Source organism: Canis lupus, chromosome 9, assembly GCF_003254725.2.
Source record: "Canis lupus dingo isolate Sandy chromosome 9, ASM325472v2, whole genome shotgun sequence".
Taxonomy (NCBI): Eukaryota; Metazoa; Chordata; class Mammalia; order Carnivora; family Canidae; genus Canis; species Canis lupus.
In genome coordinates, this window is record NC_064251.1 from 36,824,976 (window position 1) to 36,845,559 (window position 20,584).

General features: G+C 34.3%; 1 protein-coding gene across 14 annotated transcripts in view; it reads right to left on the reverse strand.

Moving 5' to 3' along the window:
• BCAS3 (BCAS3 microtubule associated cell migration factor) overlaps positions 1–20,584 on the reverse strand; it is a 591,457-nt gene that overhangs the window by 377,962 nt on the left and 192,911 nt on the right. For all 14 annotated transcript variants that reach the window (XR_007413014.1, XR_007413013.1, XR_003133737.3 and 11 more), the window contains exon 14: positions 2,059–2,192. Coding sequence is in view for 11 of the 14 variants with exons in the window: in XM_025440686.3 (XP_025296471.1) it covers positions 2,059–2,192 (134 nt within the window). In the remaining 3 variants the exon portion in view is untranslated. The remainder of the gene's footprint in view (positions 1–2,058; positions 2,193–20,584) is intronic.

The following is a 20,584-nucleotide window of genomic DNA, read 5'->3' on the forward strand; positions in this document are numbered from 1 at the left end:
GGATGGGTTAAATGGGTGATGGGGATTTTAAGGGGGGGGCACTTGTGATAAACACCAGGTGTTACATATAAGTTCTGAATTCTATACCTGAAACTAATATTACACTGTATGCTAACTAAATGGAATTTAAGTAAAAACTTTTTAAAACTCAGGTCGCATTTTTTTTAAAGATTTTATTTATTCATGAGAGAGACAGAGAGAGAGAGAGAGAGAGAAAGAGAGAGAGGCAGAGACACAGACAGAGGGAAAGCAGGCTCCATGCAGGGAACCCGATGCAGGACTTGATCCCGGGACTCCAGGATCACCCCCTGAGCCCAAGGTAGGCGCTAAACTGCTGAGCCACCCAGGGATCCTCAGGTCGCATTTTTAACGAAGAATTTCCCACATTTTAGATTTGGCTAGTGGCATTCTCATGGTATTGTTTAACTATCCTATCTCAGTCTTTTATGTAAAGTACTAATTATATCTAGGGGCTGAATTAGATTCAGGTTTAACTTAGAGTACTGGGCAGAAATATTTCATAGATGATATCATATACATCCTATTACATCAAATCAGGAAGTACATGAGATCTCACTATTCCACTTTGGTAATGTTAAGACTCATCAGCGAAAACCAAATACAGATTACTGTCTATATCCATTGTTTCATTAGGGGTAGCAACAATGGTGATTCTTAAAATTTTGACCTATTTTAATTGAGGTATAAGTGACATATAACATTATATTAGTTTCAGGTGTACAAAATAATGATTCAATAGGTGTATATATTACAAAATGATCACCACACTAAATCTAAATTCTAACATTTTTAATACTGGAACCCTTCCATAAAGAAAAACTTTCCCTCATCAACTATCAGTTATCTTATTAAATTGATACAAGAAAGACAAGGTAAATGCTTTAATAATCAATTTTCAAGGTAATGAGTTGATAAACAAGCAACATACAGTTATGTCCAATACTTCCTTTGTAAGTCTCATTATAAATTAATGGATTTCTATATATTTAAGATGCTTCATTCTATTATACAAAATTTTAATGGAAACTTATGATAAACAGCATTTTAGCCTGTTGGAAAAGGATGGACTAGACAATAAATGATGATGGGTCAATGAACTATCTCTCAGGATAAAGTATCTATAGTAGTATACTGGTAAATTCAGAACCACAGGCTCTGGGAAACAAAAGAATGAATAGCTGGGATATTAGCCTATTAAGCTATCTCAAGTATATACCAAGTGATATTAAGAGTATGTGTAAAAGCAATTATCATAGTACCCCATACAAATGCTTAGTAAGTTATGTGCGTGTGTGTGTATGTATGTTGCATGATATGTGTATACATGCATGCACAGTGATGTGTTGCTAAATGTTAAAAACTGGCTCCATAAGAAAAAAAATAGTGCCCATACATGCATGCACAGTGATGTGTTGCTAAATATTAAAAGCTGGTTCCATAAGAAAAAAAGTTCTGATTTGTGTTTGCCAATTTCTATTATATAAACACTCCTACTACAGATGATTTCATGCCAATGTAATGTCACTACATCCAGAAGTGGGTACAAATGTACACAACTCATTCTTACTAGCCACTGTGAACTCACTCCTGTACACCACTGAATATTATCCACAGTCATATAGTCAATTATATCCATATATATCCATATAGTCAATTATTTCTGTGTATGCATGAATATGTGTTTACATGAATGTGTGTGTGCATGTGCATGTATACATGTACACAGAACCAAAACACACATAAAAAGACCTAGAAAGATAGCCAATGGATGATGACAGGGTGCGTGCCAGGGGAGCAAATGGTATAGGGTAGAAGGAGAAAAATAAATAGAACTTGTTTTATTAAGTTCATTGACTTCTTCACCTACTGCTTATGTATTTATTGGGTCAAAATAGAATAAATATTATGTTCTCACTAACACTAACATTAAGCTCCAATAGGACGTAAGTAATCAGCTAAATTAGATGTCATATTACACACACACACACACACACACACACACACACACACACACCTTCTAAAAAATATACAACTTACTTTGGCTTCAGTTTCTCCCCTGTGAAGAGTATATAGATGATGGACAGCACTTTGTGATGAAGACCAAGGATGAGTCAGAATTTGGAAAACGTGAAAGTCATGGCCAAGGGTGTCTGTTGTGACTAGAAGCATTCCTGAAGGATACACCAAAAAGAGAGTAAAAATGAAAACAATTATGTACGTGGATGAAATAGTTTCACAAAGAATTCTTTATGTTTTAAAGTATTACCAAAGGAAAAAAATTACCAAAGATGTAAAAAAAAACTTCCCCCAATTAAAAAAAAAAAAAAAACATAGCATCTCTTTCCTGTATGAACACAAAACTTTCACTCCACATCAGGATACAAACACAGTGGGGGCACCAGATGTGAAAGTTTTCGGATGTTCCTGTATGACTGTAAGAGAAAGTTTTACAGAGAGTTCACAAGCATTTTAAAACAACAAATCTGATAATAAAAAATGTGAAAATGACTTCTCTCCATGGAACTAAAACCTGCTCTCACTTTTAACCATTTCTCAAAAGCTGAATTTTAAGTTTCAATCTAATAATACCCTATTTAATTCACCAGTTCAAAATGTGCCTCTACCCTGGCATAACATTTACCCAAACTGCCTACAGCATCTCACAGAACAAGTTTTTAATTTTGATGCAATGCTACAGCTAGGAATTCTTTGCCTAATCCATGGTCACAAATATTTTGTTTTCTTGTCAAAACGTCATAGCTTTATATTTTACATAGGTCTATCATTAATTTTGAGTTAATTTTTGTAAGAAGTACAAGGTATCACACAAATTAACTTTTGCAGATGATGTCCAATTGTTCCAGCAAGATTTTTTGAAGAGGCTATTCTTTATCCACTAAATTCTTTATCCTTTATTTTTTATCCATTGTCAACTTCCAACAATCAACTGGCTGCATCTGCATAGTTTTTTTTCTAGAAGTATTATTCTAGTCCATCAATTTCTGCATCTATACTTTCATTAATACCATACTTTCTTGACTACTGTAACTTTATAGTAAATTGTGAAATCAGGTAAGAACCTTTTCAACATTATTTTGGCTATTCCAATTCCTTTCCAAACACAGAATCAGATTTTTTATATAAAAAAATTCCTAGGATTTTTTGGGGGGAGGATTATATTAAGTCTATAAATCAATTTGAGGATGATGGACTTCTTAACAATATTGAGTCTTCAGACCTATGAACACTTCATATTTCTTGGTATGTCTTTGACTTTTTTTTTCTTATTCAGCAAATTGTAAATGTATTTTCTTAGATCCATTATAAATAGTACTCTCTATTTTACATCAATTATCAAGTTTTCTCTGCTGGTATTAGAGATATAAGTGACATCTGTTGTATTCTGCCAGTCCTAGGAAGTGTGGGTTTTGTTTTTGTTTTGTTTTGGCTCTTTGTAGATAACGTGGGATTTTCTTTACAGAGTATCATGGAGTACGTGAGTAGACATATTTCTTCCTTTCCAAACTACATCCCTTTATTTTTTTTTTTCTTTTTCTTCACTTACTACATTTGCAAAGGAAAACAGGACTGGTGAGAAGCAATATTCATGGGATCCCTGGGTGGCTCAGCGGTTTAGCGCCACCTTCAGCCCGGGGTGTGATCCTGGAGCCAGGGATTGAGTCCCACGTCGGGCTCCCTGCATGGAGCCTGCTTCTCTCTCCGCCTCTCTCTGTGTCTTTCATGAATAAATAAATAAAATCTTAATTTTATGCCTCCCAAATTTTAGGAGAAAGCATTCAATCTTTAAGTATGATGTTAGTTATAGGATTTTTTAAATAAATGCCCTCTATCAAGTTAAAGATGTTCCTTTCTACTCCTTTTTGTTCAGAGTTTTTATAATGAATGAATGTTGAATTTCGTCTACCTGTGAGATGATTATGTGGTTTTTCTTCTTTACTCAGTTAATATGGTGAATTTTTACTAATGAATGATTATCAAATGTTGCATTCCTAGAATAAACTCCACTTGGTCAAAATCCTTTATTATATGCCGTCAGATTCAATTAGCTAATGTCTTAAATTTTTCATGATATATTCCTGAGGAATATCTGTTTGTAGGTTTATTTTTTTGCTTGTTTTGTTTGTTTGTTTGTAGGTTTCTAATCAGGTGTATGTCTGTTTTCAGAATCAGGATAAAGCTGGTCCTGTTGTGAAATTTTCCTTATACTCTTATTTTCCTGAATAGATTGAGGGAAACTGCTATTATTTCTTACTTAGATGTTCAGTGGAATTTGCCAGTGAAACCATGTGGGCCTTTTTTGTTGTTGTTGAACACTTTTAAATCTTTTAAATTTCTTTGTAATTTAAATTTTATTACTTTAAAATGGAAAATTTGGGGATTTAATTTTAATGTTCTTCTTGGGTGAATTACAATCTGTAACTCAAGGAAATGGCTTTTATCCTTATCTGTAAGGTCTTTGGTGATATCCACGTTTTCAATGAGATTATCAACAATTTGTCTTCTCTCTTTTTTCTCTTGGTCATTCTACCTAGATGTTTACAAGGAAATCTATCTTGGATGTTACTGGTTTTCCTTTTTTTCTTTTTAATATTTTATTTATTTATTTGAAAGAGGAGAGAGAGAGCATGAGCAAGGAGGGGGGTGCAGAGGGAGAGGGAAAGAGAGAGAGGCAGACTTACCACTGAGCAGCGAGCCCAACATGGGGTTCCATCCCAGGAACTCAGGATCATGACCTGAGCCAAAGGCAGATGCTTAACCTAACCAATTGAGCCATGAAGGTGCCCCTTTTTTCAACTTCCTTAAGGTGGAAGCTTAGGTTACTATTTCAGGAACTTTCTTCTTTTTCAAAGTAAGCATATATTGGTATAAATTTCCGTATAAATCTGCTTTAAAATGGAATGAATTCCAAATTTTTTATACTGTCTTTTGCATTCAGTTCTAAATGTTTTCTAGATATTTCCTCTTTACTCATGGGCTATTTAATATGTTGTTCAGTTTTTCCAAGTATTTGGGTATTTTTCAGGTATCTTCCACATATTTATTTTTAGTTTAATTTCATGATGACGAGGAATATGTTAAACCTTGTTTATATCTGAGACTAGATTGCAGTGCCTGTTCCACATACGTTTGAATACCTGGAGTGTTATAAAGGTCAGTTAAGGGATGCCTGGGTGGCTCAGCAGTTGGGCATCTATCTTTGGCTCAGGGCATGATCCCACGGTCTCGGGATTGAGTCCCACATCATCAGCTCCCTGCATGGAGCCTGCTTCTCCCTCTGCCTCTGTCTCTGCCTCTCTGTGTTTCTCATGAACAAAAAAAATCTTTAAATAAATAATAAATAAATAATAAATAAATAAATAAATAAATAAATAAATAAATAATCAGTTAATTCAAGTTTATTGATAGTTGTTAGGATCTTCAATATCCTTACTAACTGGTTGCCTGCTTTCTTGTTCTACCACTGAATAGAACTGAACATCCCCAAGTGTAATTGTGGATACATTTACTTTTTTCACAAAATTTTAGACCCTTTTTTTAAAGCCCATACACATTTACGATTATGAGGACTTATTGGTAAACTCCTTTATCATGATGTACCATTTTAACCCTGGTATTTTCCTTGTTCTGAAGTCTCCTTTTTCCAATACTGATATCATCACTCAGCTTTCTTCTGATTGGTGCATGCAAGGTACATACTTTTGCATTCTTTCACTTTTATAATCAATATAATTGTATTTAAAATGACTGTTTTAGACAATAACTGAGGTCTAATTTGTTGGTTTTTTTTTTAATCCAATTCTGGACTTTTAATTGGTATTTGTAGTAGTTTATCCACATTTAGCCTAACTTACTGGTAGGGTTGAGTTTACAGCTACTGTTATATTATTTTTCATTATTTTTCTGATGGTTTCCTTGTTTTTATTGTCTTAATATCCATTTTCAATTTTTCTATTAGCTTTTTTAAATCTCTCTCTTTATGTTAAGTTTCTGTCAGTTGTTTCAGGAACTATAATACACATATGTAAATTTGTGCATATTTGTTTATATTTTGTCCAGAATTTATATTTGTTTTCTGTGGGAAGAATGGTCTATTAGCTTACTCTGCTAGGCCAAAAGCAGAATCACATTTTTTAACTCTTAAGCCTTTCTCAGTCGAAAATAGAGATGTGAAAGAATATTAAGCATTAGTGGGAAGATAAGGTAGGAATCTGAAATGGAAAGAAAAGTGTGGGATCCCTGGGTGGCGCAACGGTTTGGCACCTGCCTTTGGCCCAGGGCACGATCCTGGAGACCCTGGATCGAATCCCACGTCGGGCTCCCGGTGCATGGAGCCTGCTTCTCCCTCTGCCTGTGTCTCTGCCTCTCTCTCTCTCTCTCTGTGACTATCATAAATAAATAAAAATTTAAAAAAAGAAAAAGAAAAAGAAAAGTGTATGTGGAAAAAAAAAAGTGTACGTGAGTTTGCTATCTACTTGGCTAATATAAGGAACAGCTCTAGTCACTATGTTAAGCTAAAAAATAAACTTGATGCCAGTGTCCTATTTCTAAGAGACAACATTTTACATAATGAAAAGTGTCATTTATTGAGATCTACTTCAAATGTGTATGGTTTATATAGCCTTGCCTCTCTGTACCTAGCGATGGTGATGAGGTCATTGACATACTTTATATTCTTTCCATATTATTGTTATCCAAACAATAAATTTCTAAGGTTGGGCATGAATGCTTAGTTGTCCTTTTGTGGACAATATTTCTTCACTCCTACTTTTTGCTGAGTTATACTAAGTCTGAATTATTACAATTCTGCTACTCTGTTCTGATTTCACTTTCCCACAACAAAATTATTTTCTGCACAGGAGAAACAATTCAATGGAAATTCTGACAGGAAAATCATGAACTTATAAATTTATGACTCACCTACTGAAGATAAACTTCATTTCTTTTAGAATTATATCAATATTTCACTCATAATAAGCACTCCAATACATGACCCTAATAGTCAAATCAAGATAATTACTGTTTCATATGTGAATGATAATTATAAATGAACATTTTTCTACATGCTCCTAGCTTTTTTTTTTTTTTAAGATTTTATTTATTCATTCATGAGAGAGACACACGGGGAGAGAGAGAGAGGCAGAGACACAGGCAGAGGGAGAAGCAGGATCCATGCAGGGTGCCTTATGTGGGACTTGATCCCCTGACTCCAGAATCACTCTCTGGGCCAAAGGCAGGTGCTAAACCACTGAGCCACCAGGGATCCCTCCATCTAGCTTTTCAAACTGACGTTAACATCTGTCTAGTTCCTAATATGTAAAACAAATTCAGATTTTTTGAGAAATAGGCCACTGAAATTTTATCTTTATTATTTTCTGTGTGTCCTATCTCAAAAGTTTTCTTTTGAGGCACCTAGGTGGCTCAGTCAGTTAAGCAGCTGCCTTCAGCTCAGGTCATGATCTTGGGGTCCTGGGATTGAGTCCCACACGTGGGTTCTCTGCTCAGTGAGGAGTCTGCTTCTCTCTCTGCCTTTGCCCTGACCTGCACTTGCGCTCTCAATCTCTCTCTCTCAAATAAATACAAGCTTTTTTTAAGAAAAGTTTTCTTTTTCTACCTCCCCATGTAAATGTAGCTTCTATAATCCACCAATGAGCTTACCTTTTTTTGACAGATTTTAAAATAGTAAAAAAGAAAGAGTAGAGAGGGAAGGAAGAAATAAATAACTAGGATAGTACTATACAATCGTGCGCTTTCTTTTAATTTATAATTTCCTCTTTTGCACATTCTGTTGGGAGAAATGACAAGCTTTTTTTTTTTTCTAGAAAACAAGTTAAAAAGCTGATACACATAAAAGGAAAAACTCGAACAGAGTAGACTGTGGCTTGAGAACTATTTATGCAGCATCAGAAGACTAAACCAGACTCTAGCCTGGCCATAAACTAAACCCACGCCCCAAATGAGGTGCCAAGCCACAAAAAGCATTTGCGTCATCTGGGAATACAAGGAAAAGAAGGACTTCTAATTATAGGGCCTGGAAGCGGAAGCTTAGAGTGATTAGCTGTTTAGGCGCTGCTGTGTGTTTATCTGGAAGCTTCCTCTCCCTCACTCTCAGCCTCAAGTTTGATAGATGAGCGTTAGCATTAGAGGGTGGGGTCTGAAGCTGCTGATGGTACATGGCGTTCTCCAAAACTTGAGGCAGCTAGAGACTGAACATTAAGGCTTTTGCGGCCTCATAAGAACATAAATCTTTTCAACTGGGCGTCAGCTGGTTAGCCCAAAAGGCAAAATTAAAGAGTAGCAAACCTCCACCGGGCATATGCTATAAAATCTTGGAAACATGAGTAGGTATGTCTTTTTACCAGATCCTATTTATAACACCTCTCTAACTGTATGGTTCTTGATCACGTGCACACATACGAACTGGAAAACAAATTACCAGCTATTCACACTCTCTTCCAAAAAAGAGATGTAAACACTGATATGCTGGGCCAAACAGAAATCATCACAGGAATTCAAAATACACCACTCAGAAAACTATTTTACATTTTGATATAAATTCTTGTGAATTTAGCACTCCTTCATCAATACCTGTACAGATTAAACTTTTAAAATTATTTAATTATCTTTTAAAGTTACTAGTTAAATTTGTAAACATAAAAGCAAAGAAACAGAACCCTAGTACTGATTGAAATCTTTTAGGTCTTCAAATCACATAAAACCACAATAATAGCCTATGAAAGTCTGATTAATAAAATCTTTAAACTGGATGTGAATACTTGAAAACAATGGTCTCAAAATTTCCCTGTGGGCAGCATCAATGTTAGTATATTTCTTAAGCTGCTCGAAGATGTTGAAATCAAACACATTGCTGTATTCTTCTACATTTGTGGCCCCGGATATATTAAGTCTTTCTTAAATTTAAGCTCAAAATTATGGTTAAGAGCACTGAAGTACACACTGTCAAACACACAATGGCATGATTCATTTTATCCCTTCCTAAAGCTGCATATATCCATAACAGATAACCCATTTGTTCCATGTGGGAAAATCTAAAATCAAGAATTGATTTTCTAGCTCACTTATTTAATAACTTACTATTTCTATCTTCCTGCTTTTGTAGGAGTTTCAAGTTAAATGTCCTAACATCTTCATTTGAATAATTAATTTTTCTTTCACTTTGCATCATTTAATATTTAGGATTCTGAAGTTATCTTTGACCATATTTAGTGGGTTTTCATCTTAAATATTCTAATAACCATTATTTTCAAGTCTTTTCATCCATGAGACGTATAGGAAAGTGGTGTGTGTCTATGCATATTTTTATTTTTCCAAGTGGTTGAATATATTTTTGTCAGATGCCAAAATAGTTTTTAAACTTTATTAACCTTTATTGCTATATATTTTATAATAAATGTACTCATTTTAATACAGCTTGATGAGTCTGACAAATTTATACACCTATGCTACTGGCATCATCAAAATAGAGCACATGTGAAAAAATTCCCTTTGTATCCATCCCCTCCCTATTGCGGGGCCTCACACAACAACTGATTGGCTTTCTATCATTATGAATTGATATTGCCTACTTCAGAATTTCATATAAATGGATTTGCACAGTATCTTGTTAAACCTACTGCTGTGACTAACAGTACTATATTCATTTATTTGTTATTACTGGGCAGTATTCCATTATATAGATATATGATAATTTATATAACCATTCAGTTATTTCTAGTTTTTGACTATTGTGAAACAAACTCCTAGTAATATTTAAGAACAAGTTTCTGTGTGAACGTATGTTTTTATTTTTCCTATGTGAATATTTAGGAGTAGAACTGCTGGCTCATATGTATATTTTAACTTGATTTAAAAAAAAACTGAAAATGTTTATCCAAAATGGTGTATTATTTTAACTTTCCCATGAGCTCCATAACTCATTAGCATTTGTTACTATCAGTGCTCTAAAATTTTAATCACTTCAGTGAGTATTTGGTGATTTCTTATAGTTTTAGTATGCCATATTCCTTGGTGATCAGTGATGTTGATCAGCTTTTCATGTATTAAATAGCTATTTGCATATTTTCTTTTGTGACATGATTGTTCATATCTTTTGCCCATTTTTTTTTCTTTTGCCCATTTTTAATTGTTTTCTCTTTTCCTTAATATATATTTATGTATATGATATATGACTATATACTTATGTGATATTTTCTCCCAGTTCATGGTATCCCACTTCATTTTCTTAACCATATCTTTCCCCAGGTCCTTAATTTAATAAAGGCTAATTTTATGGTTTGTTTTGAGCTTTTAAATTAAGTCTGTGATCAGACTCAATTTTTGTGTATGGTGTTTAGTAAAAGTTTATTTTTTCCCAAGTAGGTATCCTAGTTTTTCTAGCACCATTTGCTGACACAATACTATCCACGTTGAACTACTTACTATTTTGATCAAATATCAAGTGACCATGTGCATGTGATCAATTTCTGGATTGTATTCCATCCATCTATAACTATATTTGCCCCAAGACATACGTTCTAGGTTACTATATATTTAGAGTAGATCACTGACCTTTTTCCAGATTGATTTGACTATTGTAGATCCTTCGAATTTCTATATAATTTTAGAATAGGCTTGTGTTGATTACTTTTGGTTTAACCATTCACTTTTAATAAAGTTAACCATTAGTGGACAATATATTTTTTTATTTATTCATGAGAGACACACAGGGAGAGGTAGAGACACACAGGCAGAGGGAGAAGCTGGCTCCCCACAGGGACCCCAATGTGGGACTCAATCTCGGAACACCGGGATCACGCCTTGAGCCAAAGGCAGACACTCAACCACCAAGCCACCCAGGCATCCCCATTAATGGACAACATTAACACAAAACACTAATAGGATGTCAAGGCATATAGTGATTAAATACTTTTATAAAAATATAATTTTCTTTCATAACTGAATGATTTTTCTTACCTGATCATATTGTACTATCACAACAAAGAGGGTCACTACAATGGCAAAAATACAAAATTCTTAGATGAAGTAGAAGAACTGGGAAGATAAGGAAGTATGGTTTGGGAAGATTAATTTGACTCCCAACTTTATTCAAGAAAATAGCATATCAAAAATTTCAAAGTTTTATAACTCAGAGGGCCTTAGAAATAGTATGCCTGACTTTAATTAACAGATATAATTACTGAAACCCACAGACAGTGAAAAAAATTTAAGAGTCTAAAAAGTGTTAGCTTATGTTGTCTCTTAGTAGTAGCTTATGTTGTCTATTACTGTCCTCAAAGAAAAATATATAAACACAGATACACACATACAACTATCACAATCACTGCTAAAAGTTCATAATAAAATACATTTCAAATGGAGGTTAACAGGAATTTGGTAGAGGAGAAGAAAGTGAAATATGAAAAGCAGAAGACAGAAGAAGTAAAGAGAATATGATGCAGATCAGTCTGCCTGGAACAGATATTTTATGTATTAGGTACTATAAAATATAATTTGAAAGGTAAATTTGGAAATTAGGTATTTCCAAAGGAATGCCATTCAAGGTACTTCAGAGATGTATAAAACAGAACTTTTTAATTTTGGGGGTAGAGCTAATACAGGTGCATGTGTGTCTGTGCACCAAGCTATACATTTAACATTTATGCAATCCACATTATATAAGCTACAGTCCAATAAAAATGAGGACAAACCAAAACAAAAATAAGGGTAAGAGAACAAGATAATATAGGTGGTTTTATAGAGAGTGGATGACTGGAGAGAGAGAAAAGACAAATGCTAAACAGAGCAGTTAAAAAGTTAAAATCTTACCCCTATGCAAATGGAGGCGGGTACAATAAAACCTAAAAACATAGCAGCCAGAGAGGGATCCAAAAGAAATACAGATACATGGTGAGGGGTTAAGAAAGAGGTCAATGAGTCTCAGATGTGCAGCTTGACCAAATGGGTGGTCAAAGCACCATGAATCATGTATTCCAGAGCATACGTAAGACACTCTTAACAGATTTCACTCAAGGTTCTAGCAGGGGAGATCAGAAACTATGTAACAAATAATTATTAGATAAAAATTTTAAATGTTCATCATTTAGCATTTTTATTTTGAGTATATTTGCAAATATATGGAATACTGGCAAATTACCAAGTATCTCTGGAAATTAGATTTCATTACCTATCTGCACTATTTCAAACCATGACTCCTTAATTACATTTCTGAAAGTATTTCTAAGAACAACCACTGACATACAACAAAGATTACTGGGCAAGCAGGCATTCTTTGCACAACCTCCTCTATATATCTTTATCTATATAGATAGGTGTAATGGCTTCTTAGCCCATCAGAAAAATATGATTTGTAGGGCACTAGGGTGGCTCAGTTTGTTAAGGGTCAAACTTTTGATTGCAGCTCAGCTCATGATCTCGGGGTAGTGAGACCTAGTCCCGTGTCAGGCTCTGCTTGAGATTCTTTCCCTCTCCCTCTGCTCCTCCCTCTGTTCTTTCTTTCTCTCAAATAAATAAGTAAATATCTTTAAAAAAAGAAAAAAGGATCTGACTTGAAAAAAAGAAACCAGGCAGCCCAGGTGGCTCAGTGGTTTAACATCGCCTTCAGCCCAGGGCATGATCCTGGGGACCTAGGATTAAGTCCCACGTTGGGCTCCCTGCATGGAGCCTGCTTCTCCCTCTGCCTGTGTCTCTGCCACTCTCTGTGTGTGTCTCTCATGAATAAATGAATACAATCTTTAAAAAAAAAAAAAAAAAGAAACCAAAAGTAGTAACAACCATCAAAAAGTTCCCACAAGACAATCAAAACATGAAAAACCAAAAAATTAGTTCATTTTAAATTAAATAATAATTTTATTTTCTTCTATACTGTTGATACTTTAAAGACTTTGTAACACTCATTATTATATTAATTCTGAATACTGATACAGACTATCATTTTTACATGTTCCTTTTCATCCTCCATTCCTGTACCCCAGTCCGTATTCCCATCCCTTCCTACCATTAGACCTACTCTAGTGGATGCAATGTATATGTCCTTGGAAATATGTGTCCTTGAGAAATATTTGCACTGTTGTCAGAGTAATGTTCAAAATAATTAACATATGGCAAGAGTACAGACAAATCTGAATGAGAACACTGAAATAAGTCTGAACCCAGGGGAGGGCCAGAGCATTGTAGAGGAGAGGACACGGAAAGGAACCACAAATATTCATGTACTTCACTACTTAACAACCAGTGAAATTGTCCTGATAAGCAAAAGTTTAATTCACCCTTGGTTACTTTGCATGTATGTACTTGGCTATAGATAATCTTCTTTACCTTCTTCAAAATTTAATACTGGGTTTCTACTGTTATAGTTACATCTGTTACAGGTAGGTATGTGTGTGTGTGTGTGTATTTACTTCACATTTTATATAACATGCCAATGTATGTATTCACATCTTTCATTAGTTCATTTAGTGCTACTTGAACACTTTTGCTTAATTAACTAGAAATACTATGGCAATCATAGTGGGGAAGGAGAAAGGATCTTCCTTAAATGGATATCCAGGACCTGGGGCTACATTAGGACTTTCATGGGCTTTGGTCATTTTTGCCTTTATGGGTGCCCCAGTTCAATGAAAAAATATTTAAAATTATATTTCATGATTACAGTTGCTGGTTTTAAACATATATTTAAGTATTCCAATATCTTAAAAGCTACATATTTTTTGCTTTAAAAGGAACTAAACATTTTGGTGGGACCACAATACTAGCATGGGCTCACCTACTTGTACTTTACAGTAAGTCAAACCTGCAAAGTTACCTCTGACTCTCATACAAGTCCTGTGCCATAATGAACATAGAGCAAAGAGAACAAATTCTTCGGGGAGTAATACATTACATGAGTAAAACACATCATTTTACGAGATGACAATAGGGGAGAGTAACTACAAACCTAGAAAGGAAACATCCCCTTCTTTGAGGGGAAAAACAAGCAATAAACTCTTTAAGTTGCCTTTGCATTGTTAGTGATATAGTGTGACTGGTAGTAATAAACCAGAAACTGTCAGATGAGAGGAAAAATCTGAAGCCATATAATTCTGTAAGTCTGTGAGGCATTATAGATGTTAACAAAAATCAAGACAATGTATTTTTCTGACTACTCACTGTGATCAATGGGAAAAACTCTAAAAAAAAAAAAAAATCCAACCTAAACTTTTTTAATGATTAATCCAAGACCACCATCACCTTTCAATATACAGCATTTAATTAACCAGAAAAATCTCAAGTCTGTTAAAGATGCAGTCAAGCATCCAAAGAGGTACATGTTTAATCTACTTTACTACAGAACCAACATTCATTTTCCTCTTATTAATGGATGGAAAAGCAATTTCCCTGCCAAGGAAGGGCAATTATTTAAAATGTAGATGTGCTGTACTTCACAGCTCTCAGCTACTCAGCTGGCAGAAATAACGCCTCTGGAAAACAGATCAATTATTTACCAAATTAAAGACAACAGGTCTGTTTTAGAAATTCAGGCTTACTGCAGAGAGTTGAGTATTCCTTTTTCCTGTTTCTAATTTCCAATTTAAATAATAAAAAAGACTTGTCTTCTTTTATGTCAAAGACAATATGCTTAATAATATGCCAATCTTAGTTACAAAAATACAATACAGTTTCCACAAGATATTTTTAATATATGTTATATATTTCAATCTTAAGTATATGTGATGTTTCTTCATTTAATACAATTTGCCATTAGAGATCACTCCCAGAATTTAGGAAAAAAGTAAATTCTTGTTAAAAACTTAAATGAGAAATAACTTGGATTTATTTAACAAATGAGTAATTACATTGAATTAATGCCTATCTCTGCCCTGCCATAGTTTTTCCATGATTATAATGATAGAAAAAATAATTATTTAGTGTATACTTACTTACCATCAACTATGTGAAAATTACCAGACTAATAATAATTAATACCCGGGGACAAAGTAAAAGCTTACCTCTAGCAGAAAACATGTTGAAAGGATACCCTTGATAGGTATAAATAAATTTAAACTGGATGAGGGAGGTTAATAATAATTATAATAGCAATGATAAAAACAAATTTTGTGGGCAGCCCGGGTGGCTCAGCGGTTTAGCACCGCCTTCAGCCCAGGGCCTGATCCTGGAGACCCAGGATCTAGCTCCATGTCGGGCTCCCTGCGTAGAGCCTGCTTCTCCCTCTGCCTGTGTCTCTGACTCATTCTCTCTGTGTCTCTCATGAATAAATAAATAAAATCTTTTTAAAAATTTTTTTGTGAGGCCTCACTATGTTTTTGGTATTGTTTTAGGCATCATTATCACCCCTCATTTCATTGATGAGAAAACTGAAGTACTGGGGGTGATCTAAGCAGATTAAGTAACTTGCCCAATTAAGTGGCAAGGTAAAGGGAAGGCTGACATTTTATTCAGAGTCAGGCAGGTCTTTACAAAGAGATAAATAGGAGTTATCCAGGTAAAAGAGGATTTCAGGCAGAGGAAAAATGACGTAACATGTTTAGGAGCTGAAAAATAGTGTGGCTAAATGTTGGAGGGAGAAGGTAGGACAGTAAAATTGTGCCAGGCTATACTTTTGGACAGCACAGTATAAGATGATGTATCATTAACAATGATATATCAAATGTATCATTATCTTTTAACATTTCTTGCAAAATATCTGAGTATCTTAAAATAGAAGTAAACACATGGAAAAAGTATGATACAACAATCATAAACAGAATAACCTAGAATTGGGCTGTGACCAAATAAGGTTTTGTAAAAACTAAAAGTAACTGAATGATTTTTAAATGTACTGTTATGAACTGAATATTTGTGCAGCCCCCAAATTCCTATATTGAAACTCTAAAAACCAGGGCTATATTTGGAGATGGGGCCTTAAAGGAAGTAATTAAGTTTTAAATCAGGTCATAGAGTAAGAACCTGACCTGATATAATTAGTGTACTTTTAAGAAGAGACATCACAAACCCTCGTACACTATTGGTGGGATTGTAAATTGATGCAACCACTGAGGAAAATAATATGGAAGTTCCTCAAAAAATTAATAATAGAATAACCATATCATATATATGCATCCCTATGTTTAGTGCAGTATTATTTATAGTAGTCAAGATATGGAAGCAACTGAAGTGTCCATTGATAGATATGTGAATGGATAAAGATGTTATATATATTTATATATAAAATAAGGGATATTACTCAGCTATAAAAAAGAATGAGATTTTGCCATTTACAACATGGATGGAGCTAGAGGGTTATGATGCCAAGTGAAGTAAGTCAGAAAGAGAATAACCATATGATCCCACTTAAATGTGGAATCTAAAGAAATGAATGCACAAATAAACAAAAAACAGACTCTTAAATACAGAGAACAAACTGATGTTTGCCAGAGGGGAGGGGAGGGGGATGAGTAGAAGAGATAAAGGTTAAGAGGTACAAACTTCTAGTTATAAAATAAATAAGTCAGGGAGATGAAAGTACAGCATAGGGAATATAGCCAATAATATTGTAATAACGTTGAACAGTGACAGATGGCGACTACATTTATCATGGTGAGCACTAAGTAAGCTATAGAACTGTCAAATCAAGATGTTACACACCTGCAACTAAGTTAACATTGTATATCGATTACACTTCCATTTTTAAAGAGAACAAAATTATAATAAAAAATTAAAAAAGAGAGAGAGACACCACAGAACTAGCTCTCCTGCTCTCTCTCCCTGCTCCCTTGCACCAAAGAAAGGCCATGTGAAGACACACTGAGAAGGTGACCATTTGTTAGCCAGGAAAAAAGACTTCACTTAGAAACCAAATCAGCTGGAACCTTGTTCTGGGACTTTTTGCCTCCAGAGCTATAAGAAAAAAAGTTTCTGTTGTTTAAGCCACCAATTCTACAGTATTTTGTTATGGCAGCCCAAGTTAATGCATGTACACAGGTTACTGTCTACATCTAGTGTCCTCAAGAACACTTTACCTGCTCAAATGACCAGCAAAGAGGATCTGGGGTTGAATTTGTAAAATCAAAAAAGACTGTTGTTTTACCCTATAGCAAAAACAAAACCAATGAAAAATCAAAACCAAACTTTGTTTAAAAATCTATATGAAAGTTCAATACAGGGATCCCTGGGTGGCGCAGCGGTTTAGCGCCTGCCTTTGGCCCAGGGCGCGATCCTGGAGACCTGGGATCGAATCCCATGTCGGGCTCCCGATGCATGGAGCCTGCTTCTCCCTCTGCCTGTGTCTCTGCCTCTCTCTCTCTCTCTCTCTCTCTGTGACTATCATAAAAAAAAATAAAAATAAAAAAAAATAAAAATAAAAATAAAAAAAATAAAAGAAAGTTCAATACAAAAAACACAAAACTAGCTTCTCTTACATGGGACAGAACAGGAGGAGGAAGATGAATCCACAATATGTGAGGGTAAGGAGAACTTAGCAACCTTTTCAAAAGCATTCAATGGCTGCATTTGAGCGGACACCACAAATTAGAATGCTGCCCCCAAAAAGTGCAACTCTGTATCCAGCTAATCGAGAAGATCAAGATTAATACTACTAAAGGCTGTGAATAAAGAGAGCTGATAGTTGCTGGAAAATAAATAAACAACTGTCAAACTAACCTATCCTATCTAGTTGAAATATTCCTGAAAATTATGGGAAAAATATAGATATTCCCATACAAAACAACTAAAAAGTCACCTTCATCAGAGAATCCAGAAATAGCTCACAGAAGTATGTTACTTTAATGAGAAAAGTGTAAAAGAAATCCAATGGAGAAAGAATGGTATTTTGAAAAAATGATTAGGTATCAACTGGATATCCATAAGCAAAAAAGAAAAAAATCATGACCTAATCCAATACTTTATATAAAACTAATATAAAATAGGGAACCTGGATGGTTCAGTCAGTTAAGTGTCCGACTCTTGATTTTGGCTCAGGTCATGATCTAGGGGTCCTGAGATCAAGCACTACATTGGGCTCTGTGCTGGAATGGAGCCTGCTTTATGATTCTCTCTCCCTATGCCCTTCTCCCACCACCACCCCCCCCCAAAAAAAAAACAAACAAAAAAGAAACAAAACAAAACAAAACAGAAAAACCTAACACAAAATGGATAAATTTAAATGTAAAACTAGAAAACCATTAGAAAATCAAATAGGAGAAAAATCTTCAGGCCCCAGATTAGTACACATTTCCTAGGCATAAACAAAACACAACTATTTTTTTTTTACTGGACCTGACAAAAAGTAAATAATTTTGCTCTGCAAAAGACCCTACTAAAAAGATAAATACAAACTCCTCACTGGGAAAAAAAGATTTCCAAATCACCTCTCTCACACATATCTAGTATTTATAAAATACAAAGGGGCAAGAATAGCAAATGTCAGCAAGGATATAGAGAAAGCATGTCCAGAGGATTAAAGGAAAGTATTAGGACAATGTCTCACCAAGTAGAGGATATCAATAAAGATATAATACTATAAAGAAGAAATAAATAGAAATTCTGAAGTTCAAAAGTACAATAACTCAGTCGAGGGGCTCTACTTGAACCTGGCAGAGGAAATCAACTGAGATTATCTAGTTTGAGACAAAAGGAATGAAGAAAAATGAACAGAGTCCCTGAAACCTATAAGACACTACAAAGAAGATTAATCTGTGAGTAGCAGGAGTCCCAGAAGGAAAGAAGGAAAAAGAGGCAGGAAGAATGTTTAAAAAAATAAAAACTGAAAAAAAAAATAAAAATAAAAAATAAAAAAATAATAACTGAGAAGTTAAATAACTGAGAAGCCCCAAATATGATGAAAAACATTTAGACAATGAAATTATTCAGTAGGATATTACAAAGGTAGATATATGTCAATATGAATTTGTCAAAACACAATGAATGTGTGAACACCAAGAGTGAACCCTAAGGTAAACTACAGATTTGGGTTGATAATGATGTGTCAAAATAAGTTCATCAAACTACTAAAACAAAACTACCACTGTGGTTTGGAATGTCAATATTATAGGCAGCTTGGAGTGAGGGCAGGATTATATGAGAGTTCTCTATACTTTCCAATTTTGCTGTGAACCTGAAATTGCCTGAAAGAATAAAGTCCATTAATTAAAAAAAAATAAAAAACTCCCTAGAAAATGTTATTCATGGTGTATCTAAATCATTGAAAGCAACAAATTTACACCACCCATATTGATATCTGCCCAGATCTAAGCACTGGAAACCATTCTGGCACCTCCAACCAAATCATAAATGTTGCCATTAAAATATTTGTTTTAATTCAGGACTCAGAGTCACAGCTAATAAACAAGAATGGAAAGAAGAAATTGAAAAACAAACTGCAAGCAGCTGCTGTACTACAAGTTTCACAATGCTATTTAATTGCATCCCTTAACTTCTTTGCTGAATAGGTCCCATACAAGACCAAATTGCATACCACCCAGTCAAGCCACCACATTTTCTCCTTAATTCACTTTGGAGTGTCATTTTGCCATGTACATTTTACATTGTTTTTAAAATTTCTCAGAATGTGGACAAGAAATCTAGTTTCTTCTTGAATTCCGATGTATGTCCAGGACATTTTAATAATTCTGTCATCAAGCATAAGAAAAAAGCATAAAAAAAAGACAAAGAAATGTATTTCTGTTCTTAAGTATAACAGGAATAGATTCAGGTAAAGAGGTTAGAGAAAGATCAGGTTGAAAAACAAAAACACACAATCAACTGTTTGCTATACTTTGCTTTTTTAAATGAACTGCCCTAAACTTGTAAAAAGCATTCTAACAAGCACTATTGTTACTATTGGCCACATTATGTACCCCATGAAAAAGCCTTTCACCAAATAAAGGAATTATGAGAGGAGCAAAACTGTTAAAACTTACTCATACAAATAAATTTAGAAACATATATGGATACATGTAAAGAAAAACTGGAAGGTGTTACTAGAGGATCTACAACTTATATTTTGAAAAGGCCAATTTAAGTAAAAAATCATAATACTATGTTAAGGACCACTTAAGTTATATACCTTTCTACAAAATATCAATTGATAAAAGTTCAGAAGCTAATAATAATTCAACGAGAGAACAGAAAACTCTCATTGTATAAGTAAATTTATAGGAGGATCTAACGATCAATAGAAAATACATCATTTGACCTCCCAAAAATACTTTTTAAAACTATAACATAAATAACTAAAGGAGAAAAATAACAACCACTAAGGTATTCATGCATTTACAAATGCAATGCAGCCTCTTGCTTCAAACATTTCATATGTATGTAGGCATATATGTCTCAATTGAAGAGAGTTAAAACAAGAAATATAATACAGGAACTAGACAAGCAAAATAAAATGTCACATAATCATGGGAGCTGGATAATAGTTAGCAGCCACAGCTGAGTCCAATATCATTGTATAAGAAACAATTCAGATAGTGACCAGCTTAAAAAAAGAAAGTTGAGGCTTTCAAATCATTGAGAATCAAACCTTTTATAGATACGCTTGCTTATATTC